Raw genomic sequence first — 10,635 nt, forward strand, 5'->3', positions numbered from 1 at the left:
AGTCCACTGCGTCTGGCGTGGAAGGGCCCTAAACTGCAGGGAGAAGCTTTTCAGTGCACAATATGTAATGTAGGTCAGCAATATTATGTTCACAAGTATTAGACGTTCGGGGATCCAGTGAACAATAGAGCATTGTAGATTTTCATTTTTTCACATAGTTGTACGGCTGATGGCAAATTATACTCTTGTACTAATAAATGAGTTTAATATGTCATTAACAGTGAAATTATTTGTGTATTAATTGAGACACCCAAGATGTTCAGTCCCAATGCATGCATATCAGACCTCAGATCAGCCCCATGCATGCATATCAGACCTCAGATCAGCCCCATGCATGCATATCAGACCTCAGATCAGCCCCATGCATGCATATCAGACCTCAGATCAGCCCCATGCATGCATATCAGACCTCAGATCAGCCCCATGCATGCACATCAGACCTCAGACTAGCCCCATGCATGCACATCAGACCTCAGACCAGCCCCAAGCATGCACATCAGACCTCAGATCAGCCCCATGCATGCTGCACATCAGACCTCAGATCAGCCCCAATGCATGCACATCAGACCTCAGATCAGCCCCATGCATTCACATCGGACCTAAGATCAGCCCAATGCATGCACATCAGACTGCAGACTAACCTCATTGCATGCACTTCAGACCTTGGATCAGTTTCAATGCATGCACTTCAGAATCCAGATAATCCCAAATGCATGCACATTAGACCTCACATCAGCCCCATTTCATGCATTTCAGACCTCAGACCAGCTCCAATGCATGCACTTCAGACCTCAGATCTCAGATCAGTCCCAGTGCACTCCATCCAGGCATGTTCTTGGTTGGCATGCTTTACTGACTATGTGACCTGGTGATCTGAATGTCTCACATATATCAATTCACATCAGACCTCAGCCTAGCCCCAATGCATGCACATCAGACTGCAGACTAGCCCCATTGCATGCACATCAGACCTCAGACTAGCCCCAATGCATGCACATCAGACAGCAGAGTAGCCCCAATCCATGCACATCAGACCTCAGACTAGCCCCAATGCATGCACATCAGACCGCAGACTAGCCCCAACGCATGCACTTCAGACCTCGGATCAGCTTCAATGCATTCACTTCAGAACCCAGATCAGCCCCAATGCATGCACATCAGACCTCAGACTAGCCTCAATGCATGCACATCAGACCTCAGACTAGCCTCAATGCATGCACATCAGACCGCAGCCTAGCCCCAATGCGTGCACATCAGACCTCAGACTAGCCCCAATGCATATCTGACCTCAGACTAGCCCCAATGCATGCACATAAGACTGCTGACTAGCCCGAATGCATGCACATAAGACCGCTGACTAGCCCCAATGCATGCACATCAGACCGCAGACTAGCCCCAATGCATGCACATCAGACCTCAGACTAGCCCCAATGCATAGCTGACCTCAGACTAGCCCCAATGCATGCACATCAGACCTCAGATCAGCCCCAATGCATGCACATCAGACCTCAGATCAGCCCCAATGCATGCACATCAGACCTCAGATCAGCCCCAATGCATGCACATCAGACCTCAGACTAGCTCCAATGCATAGCTGACCTCAGACTAGCCCCAATGCATGCACATCAGACCGCAGACTAGCCTCAATGCATGCACATCAGACCTCAGACTAGCCCCAATGCATGCACATCAGACTGCAGACTAGCCCCAGTGCATGCACATCAGACCTCAGACTAGCCCCAATGCATAGTTGACCTCAGACTAGCCCCAATGCATGCACATCAGACCTCAGACTAGCCCCAATGCATGCACATCAGACCTCAGACTAGCCCCAATGCATGCACATCAGACCTCAGACTAGCCCCAATGCATAGTTGACCTCAGACTAGCCCCAATGCATGCACATCAGACCTCAGACTAGCCCCAATGCATGCACATCAGACCTCAGACTAGCCCCAATGCATGCACATCAGACCTCAGACTAGCCCCAATGCATGCACACCAGACCTCAGACTAGCCCCAATGCATGCACATAAGACCGCTGACTAGCCCCAATGCATGCACATCAGACCTCAGAATGGCCCCAATGCATGCACATACAACCTCAGACTAGCCCCAATGCATGCACATAAGACTGCTGACTAGCCCCAATGTATGCACATCAGACCGCAGACTAGCCTCATTGTATGCACTTCAGACCTCAGATCAGTTTCAATGCATTCACTTCAGATCCCAGATCAACCCCAATACATGCACTTCAGAATCCAGATAATCCCAAATTCATGCACATTAGACCTCAGATCAGCCCCATTTAATGCATTTCAGACCTCAGATCAGACACGATGCAAGTGCATTAGACCTCAAATCAGCCATGATGCACGCACTTCAGACCTCAGATCAGCCCCATCATATGCACTTCAATAACCATTTAAGCCCCAATGCATGCACGTCAGACTTTAGATCAGCCCCATTGCATGCACTTCACACCTCAGACCAGTTCCAATGCATGCATGTCAGACCCCAGATCAGCCCCATTGCATGCACTTCAGACCTCAGGTCAGTCCCAGTGCATGCACTTCAGACCCCAGATGAGCCCCAATGCATGCACTTCACTTAAGATCAGTCTCATTGCATGATCAGATCAGCCCCAATGCATGCACCACAGACTATAGATCAGCCTCGATCCACACATTTCAGACCTCAAATCAGCCCCAATGCATGCACTTCAGACCCCCAGACCTCACAGGGTATCATTATTGGCATGCATGCCTGCTCCATCTGCACAGCATGCTTCGCCCCGAGTCACCGACTTTCAGTGAAATCAGGGAGGGCCCTACTTTGTAACTAAGTCCCCAGTCACAATGGATACGAATTGGCATGCGATTTGTATGCCATGCAACATGCAAATCACATGCCAAGTCACACCCCATTGTCCTCAATTAGAGCAGTCATATTGGTGCGGTTCTGACTTGGAGCCGCACCGATTTCTAAAGTAGTACATGCACTACTTTTGGTGTGATTTACATAGACATGTGTGTCAGATGTCCTGCAAATCACACCTGAAATCGGCATGTCAACCGACTTTGAAATTGTGCGACTTCACTGTAAGTCACATGATTTCAAAGTCGGGTTTGGTGTGACCGGCGGATAACAGCCCTGTGAGCTGTGAATTACAGCCAACGGCAGCAGTTGCCGGTCCAATGGGAATTACATGGTATTACATGGTGGGTATTCCACATGCGCTTTTTATTTAGTTGTATTAAAATAGATAAAGTAAATCTAACGCATCGCAGAGAACCACAACTCTCAGCAACACATTTCCATGCATTGTGCTGTACTGCATCAGAAAAAAAATCCGCATTTTCTTCTTTGACTGTTCTGCTGCATTGACAGTCTGTTCAAAATAACAAATTTTCCCAAACGCAAAGCGCAATAATGTGTGACACAACATGTGTTACCACCAGGGGCGGACTGACCATTTGGAAACTCGGGCACTGCCTGAGGGCCCGGGGTCAGTAGGGGGCCCCATGAGATGTCCCTGGACCCTTTTTCATAGGCTTTTTTGAGTTTGGACAAGGACACAGGGGCCCCATGATCCCCTATTGCCCAGGGGCCCCATGAGTTGTCTGTCCGCCCCTGCCCTAATACTTCATCGAATGTGTTTATTAATGCAGTGTAAGTATCTGAATTTGACCTGGTGTCAGTCTCTAACAAACCCTGTACAGCAGAATTCAGACTAGGAGAGAGAAAGAGCACTAGGAGCCAATCAACTAACAAGAGACATTCTGATAGGAGGAGAGGGCAAAGTGACAGATGAGCTGATCAGTCTGCTACTTCTCCTTTCACTGTCCAGTCACAGGCTGGGGAAAAGAAAAGACCTGTAAGTGTCACTTAACTGCAGCAGAGAAAAATCAAGCCTTCTGCCCTTCCAGACAGATTTGTGCAATGTGACAGAGCTGTGTAAATAAGTAGGACAGGATGGACAGAAAACATCCTTTTGTAGGTAAAACAGCTTCTTTATGTGTAATTCATGTATTTAGCTGTTTGCCTGGAGTTAAAGAGGAACTTCAGTCCCTTGTCATTTGATCCCTCCACATTTGGGGTCACCATCTTCAAATGGCATTTGATGGGTTTTGCCCAGCCTTCAGGACCTGCCAGAGACCTGCAGCACATCTCACATGCGCAGACACCCTGAGATCCAGCACCTTGTACGTGCGTCATCTTCAGGAAAGCCCAGGTCTCAGCGGGTACTGAACCCTAAGACACATTTATTTATTTATTTCAGGTACTTATATAGCGCCATCAATTTACACAGCACTTTACATATATATTGTACATTCACATCAGTCCCTAACCCTCAAGGGGCGTACAATCTAAGGTCACATCTGTGAAAGTGCAGAATCTGGGGGTGTGCAAGTGCCTGGGGAGCGCAACACCATCCTTGTCTAGGCAACATCAAGAAAAGAAAAATGTCATCCTAATTGTGGAAGAGAAAAGGGGGGGGGGGGGAGGGGAGCCAGGTACAAATAAGAGGCTTTGCTGGGTGAAGATCCCCTTTAAACTTTAAGTGTTTTCATTTTCTCCTACAGAAACTGATGGGTCATATTCATTCTCTCCCCTTGTCTCCCGCTCTCACTTCCTCTCATCTTCTCCCTCCTAATAACAAGGTGCAAATAAGTTACTTTTTTCAATAAAGTTCTGCCTTAAACTTGAAACTTTTCATTCTCTCTCCCCCCCCCCCCCATCTCTCTTTCTCTCTCCTTTCCTGGCTCTCTTTCTCCATCTCACCTTCTCCCTCCTTTTTCCTTTTCCATCTCTCTCCCTTTCTCACCTCTCTTTCTCCTTTTCTCTCTACCTCTGTTTTCCATTCTCTATCTCTTCCTCTCTCTCTCATTTCCTATCTCCCCCGCCCTCTCTCTTCTTCTCTCCTTTGCCCCCCCTCCCTCTCTCTCCCCTCCGTCTCTCTTCCTCTCTCCGTTCCTCTCTTTCTCTCCCCCCTCCCTCTCCCCCCCCCCTCTCCCCCCCATCTCACTCTCTCTTCCTCTTTTCCCCCCTCTCTCTTCCTCTCTCCTTTCTGCTCTCTTTTCTTCTCCATCTCCCCTCCCCCCCCCCCCTCTCTCTCTCTCTCTCGTTTTCTCCCTCTTAATAACACGGTTCAAATAAGTTGCTTTATTGGGTGAAGATCCACTTTAAACTTTAAGTATTTTAATTTTCACCTACAGTAACTGGTCATATTTACTCTCTCTCTCTCTCTCATTTTCTCCCTCTTAACAACCAGGTTCAAAAGAGTTGCTTTTCTTCGGTGAAGGTCTGCTTTGAACCTAAAATGTTTTCATTCTCTCCCTCCATCTGTTCCTCCCTCCCCCTTTCTCTTTTTTTCCCACCCCCCCCCCCCCCTTCTTCCTTTCTCACTCTCGTTTCCTCCCTTTCTCTTTCTACTTCTTTTTCCTTTCTCTCTCTCCTTTCTTCGCTCTCTTTCTCTCTCTCTCTCTCTCTCTCTCTCCCAATTTTTCTCTCTGTTCCTCTTTTTTTCTCCCTCTTAATAACCCAGTGCAAATAAGTTGCTTTATTGGGTGACAGTCTGCTTTAAACTTTAAATGTTTTCATTCTTTCTCTTTTCCTCTCTCCTTATCTCTCTCTCCATCTTTCCCTCTCTCTTTTTTCTCTCTCCCTCTCTCTTTTTATCTCTCCCGCTCTCTCTTTTTTCTCTAGTTATCTCCATCTCTCTTTTCTCTCTCTCTCCCTCCCTCTCTTTTCTTTCCCCCTCTCTGTTTTTTTTCCATCTCTCTCTCTCTTTTCTCTCTCTTTCTTTCTCTCTTTTCTCTCTCTCTCCCTTTCTCTTTTTTTCTCTATCTCCCTCTCTCTTTTCTCTCTCTCTCCCTCTCTCTTTTTATCTCTCCCCCCTCTCTTTTTTCGCTCTCCCTCTCTCTTTCTCTCTCTCGCCTTCTCTCTCCCCCCCCTCTCTCTCTTCTCTCTCCTCTCCCACTCTCTTTTCTCTCTCCCTCTCTCCCTTTTCTCTCTCCCTCTCTCCCTCTCTCCCTCTATTTTTTCTCTCTTTCCCTCTCTTTTTTCTCTTTCCCTCTCTTTTTTCTCTCTCTCCCTCTCTCTTTTTCTCCCTCTCTCCCTCTCTCTTTTTCTCTCTCTCCCCTCTCTCTTTTCTCTCCCTCTCTCTTTTTTCTCCCTCTCTCTTTTCTCTCCCTCCCTCTTTTTTCTCTCTCTCTCTCTCTCTCTCTCTCTCTCTTTTTCACTCTCTTCCTCTCTCTTTTTTCGCCCTCTCCCTCTTTTTTTCTCTCTCTCCCTCTCTCTTTTCTCTCCCTCCCTCTCTTTTCTTTCCCCCTCTCTGTTTTTTCTATCTCTCTCTCTCTTCTCTCTCTTTTCTTTCTCTCTTTTTTCTCTCCCTCTCTCTTTTCTCTCTCTCTCTCTCTTCTATCTCTTTCTCTCTCTCTCTCTCTCCCTCTCTCTTTTTTCTCTCTCCCCTCTCTTTTATTTCTCTCTCCCTCTCTCTTTTATTTCTCTCTCCCTCTCTCTTTTATTTCTCTCTCCCTCTCTCTTTTTTTCTCTCTCTCCCTCTCTTTTTTCCTCTCTCCTCTTTTTCTCCCTTTGTCTCTCTCTTTCCTCCCTCTTAATAATGACTACATACGTGTTTAATCTCTTTTTATCGAGTCCATTATACAATAATCTGTACAGAAAGGAAGGATGTCTATATTGCTCTCAGCAGCCACATTTTAGAAAAGGTAAAAGAAAAAAAAAATAGAAAGCTCTGTCTGCCTGCTAATATCAATGATAATACCCGGCCAGCAATGTAACATTGTGTCTATATCCTTGGAAACACATTTTCATTGTTAGTTCCACTTTAATGCACTCTAATAAACCTTCACTCCCAGTTCTCCCAAGTTACACGATTCTTGCAGACTTCCTCCCGCATATCAACACATTGGCCAATCAGAGCTGGCTTTGCACACTTTTGCAGGCAGTAAGACAAGCTCCTCTATTGGGGGTTGATGCATAGTTCAGACTGGTGCCAGGAACTGGGCAGATAAACTCTTGCTGTATTCTGCAGTCCAGTTGCCTTTCTTTCTCCGGGAACATATATCCCTGCACAGCCAACTCGTAGAGGATCTGCAGACCGATAGAAGGCGAGGCGCTTCCCTGCAGAGCTATTGTTGGCTTCATCTGCTGCGTTTTATTAGAATGGCTTCAACAGAGCTGAAAGAGGAGCTGAACTGTTCCATCTGTCTGAGCATCTACACAGATCCCATCATGCTGAACTGTGGCCACAACTTTTGCTGGGTCTGCATTAGCCGGGTCCTGGACACCCAAGAAGCAAATGGCCTCTTCACCTGTCCTGAATGCCGGGCAGAATTTAAGACTCGACCTACTCTGCAGAAGAACATGAAGCTCTGCAACATTGTCGAATGCTTCCTGTCCTCACGACCGGTGCAAGAGCAAGTTGGGATATTCTGCACCTATTGCGTCCACTCCCCCATTGCAGCGGTCAAGACGTGCCTTCAGTGTGAGACTTCGCTGTGCGACGTCCACCTCCAGGCGCACAGCAAGCTAGTGGAGCACACCTTGACCGAACCTACCATGTCCCTGGAGAACAGAAAATGTCCCGTACACAAGAAGCTCCTGGAGTATTACTGCCCGGAGGACGCCACATGCATCTGCGTGTCCTGCTGCGCCTTTGGAGATCATCGGGGACACCAAGTGGCGCTCCTTTACGAAGCCTCCAAGAAGAAGAAAGAGAAGCTGAAACTGGTGATGACAAGGTTGACGTCAAAGGCGGCAGAGACGGAAAAACAAGTGCAAAGTTTTCAAGAGCATAGGCAGAAAGTGGAGGAGAACGCAGCTGCCCTCACGGAAAGGGTCAACCTGTTGTTTATGGAAATGCGAGAACAGCTAGAGATCTTGGAGAAGAGAGTCCTGAAGGAGATCACCAGCCAAGAAGACCAGGTCTCCCAACACGTTTCTGACCTCATTCAACAGCTGGAGATTGAGAAGGAGGAGCTGACTAGGAAGATGCACCATATCGAAGAGCTGTGCAACATCACCGACCCTCTGACCGTCTTGCAAGGAAGAGATAATATCGGTTATGACACAGAGGAGGGCGAACAGGAGGACAGAAAGAGGGATGACAAAAAAGTTCACCCCATCTGTGACCTTGATGAAGGTCTGATTTCTGTGATCTTACATTCTGCCTTGAAGGACATTGTCACCTGTCTAAAGTCAAAACATGGCTTTAACATGCAGGTGGCCTCAGACATGCTCCTGGATGTGAACACAGCGGGGGACTACGTGGCTGTGTCGCGGAATTTAAAAATGGCTTCCTGGTCGGAGACGAAGCAGTGTCGCCCCAAGACACCAGAGAGGTTTGTGAACTATCACATTCTAAGCACCCGGATTTTCACAACAGGGCAAAATTACTGGGAAGTGGAGACCAGTGAGGCCGGTTACTGGATGGTAGGGTTGGCCTATCCCAGCATAGAACGGAAAGGGGACCGGGCTGTGACGGGTTATAACAAGAAATCGTGGTGTCTACGCATGTCAGATAAAACTCACTCAGCCATCCACGACTCTAAAATCAACCCTTTGTATCCGGATTCGGCCGTGCAAAGATTGGGGATATATCTGGATTACGAGGCTGGGCGACTTTCCTTCTACCAGCTCAGCGACACCATTAGGCACCTGCACACCTTCATTGCCCACTTCACAGAGCCCCTCCATGCTGCCTTCTGTGTTTATAACCATTCCTGGATCAGGATTGGGAGCTAAGCTATCAGCTAGGTAAAGTGTATCTGTCATTCATGGAAAGCGAAAGAAGAGCTTGATCAATATTCAAGAGTCTCTAGCCTACCAGTATTACGGGGACCAAAGGCCTGACTGTAACACGAGGTACTGTGCCCAAGTTCCGTGCAAACCAATAGGCTGATTATAGGTTTATCCTACAATATGGCTGCTGTGTATGCTGGACAGGCATAGGTAAAAAAAAAAAAGACTTTTAAAAAAAATATATAATTTCCTACTTTCCAGAACTATTATTATTATACAGGATTTATAGAGTGCCAACAGTTTGCTCAGCATTGCACAACATGAGAATCACTTGATGTTAAAACTCTTTTGAACTGTAAAGATCTTTCTATCGGCCATTACAGGTCTGCCTTGATGGAAATGTTCCTAGAGCAGGTCGTGATGGAGCTTTTGTAGAATTTTGACTTTTTTAGACTTAAATAATTGTAATTGTGCAGAAATGCTTATGAATGATATTTGCCCCAATAATTAAGTCTGACTCTCGAACTGAGATGTCAGAAGAAATGCTGTTTTCCAGCTCCTTAGTTGAATAACAGAATCCCTTAGCTAACAATTTTCTAAGCAAACATAATGTTACTGGATGCGGCTGTGCACACTCAAGAGCTTTGAGACAGTCGGTGTTATAAACATGAGGCCAGACAGAGCAGCAACTAGACCTCTTGTCCCTGACACTTGAGCTCGGGTTCACACTGATGCGGTGCGGAATTCGCAGCGTTTTTTGTGCGAATTCCGCACCGCATCAGAATCGCATCCCGTTCATGCGAACCGCCGCGGGTGTGTATGTTAAGTTAACAACACCCCGAAAGTGGTCCGTAAAATGCGGTGCGATGTGCAGAATCGGATCGCATAGGTGTGAATACCCATGCGATCTGATTCTAGTGCGGACCAAAAAAAGGCTCCTGCATGTTTTTGGTGCGGGTGCGATCTGAGCCATACAAAATGTATGGCTCCACTTATTCAAAAATAAAAAAAAAGTCGCACTCCAAAATGATTACATCTATATGTTATATTCCAAAATACTTTCTCATGATTTTCTACTTAATGAATAAAATGTGCTTTGTGCCAAATATTAAATAATCAAATTAATATTTCAATTTATATAAAAAAAAATCCATACATAATAATCTGTGCCATCTATTACAACTCAAAAAGTGATATTACTCAAAAAATGAATTATAAAAAATATTAAAACATTCCATAAGTCTATATTTAAAATAAGTGGTGAAAGTCCCCCCAAAAAATCCTTAATGTGATCCAAAACGATATTTATAAATTCCTGTGTGTTCTTATTGTGATTTTGTTATGAGCTCACCTCCTTATCAGCCTAATGTTTAGGCACACCCAGGGGCGGACTGACAACTCATGGGGCCCCCGGGCAATAGGGGATCATGGGGCCCCTGTGCCCTTGCCCAAACTCAAAAAATCCTATGAAAAAGGTACCAGGGGCATCTCATGGGGCCCCCTACTGACCTCGGGCCCTCGGGCAGTGCCCGAGTTTCCAAATGGTCAGTCCACCCCTGGGCATAACTCACTTTGTGTTCACAATTGGAACCTGGTGTAATCTCTTGTTGCACCGTTTAAGGGATGGTGGATATCCCTTGGGAGCTCCCTGGTAATCCTCTCCTCATGTGCAGGTATGCCTGCTGGGATCTCTCCCCCCTTCTGCTGCTGGTTTTCTCCTCGTCTCCCCGATCCTGTCCTAGATTTTTCTCTGTGTCAATGTTTATAGAGAGAAAAGAAATATAGTGCCTTATCCTTTTTGAAAATACACTTTATTATGTGCCCAATATTGCACTCACATTCATTAAAAACAACATGCGCTTTGTA

General features: G+C 46.4%; 1 protein-coding gene across 1 annotated transcript; it reads left to right on the plus strand.

Annotated features, from left to right (window-relative positions):
• The first annotated feature begins 7,013 nt into the window (after positions 1–7,013).
• On the plus strand, positions 7,014–9,890 carry LOC149431436 (E3 ubiquitin/ISG15 ligase TRIM25-like). The gene has a single exon (XM_089665607.1). The coding sequence runs from the start codon at positions 7,192–7,194 to the stop codon at positions 8,770–8,772; it is 1,581 nt and encodes a 526-aa protein (XP_089521733.1). The 5' UTR covers positions 7,014–7,191; the 3' UTR covers positions 8,773–9,890.
• Positions 9,891–10,635: the final 745 nt, after the last annotated feature.

Source organism: Staurois parvus, unplaced genomic scaffold (genome assembly GCF_062004578.1).
Source record: "Staurois parvus isolate SC_StPar_1 unplaced genomic scaffold, SC_StPar_1.0 ptg002261l, whole genome shotgun sequence".
NCBI classification, from domain to species: Eukaryota; Metazoa; Chordata; class Amphibia; order Anura; family Ranidae; genus Staurois; species Staurois parvus.

Excerpts from the sequence above, each read along its gene's own strand:
- LOC149431436 (XM_089665607.1), top strand. The coding sequence starts at position 7,192 with ATGGCTTCAACAGAGCTGAAAGAGGAGCTGAACTGTTCCATCTGTCTG.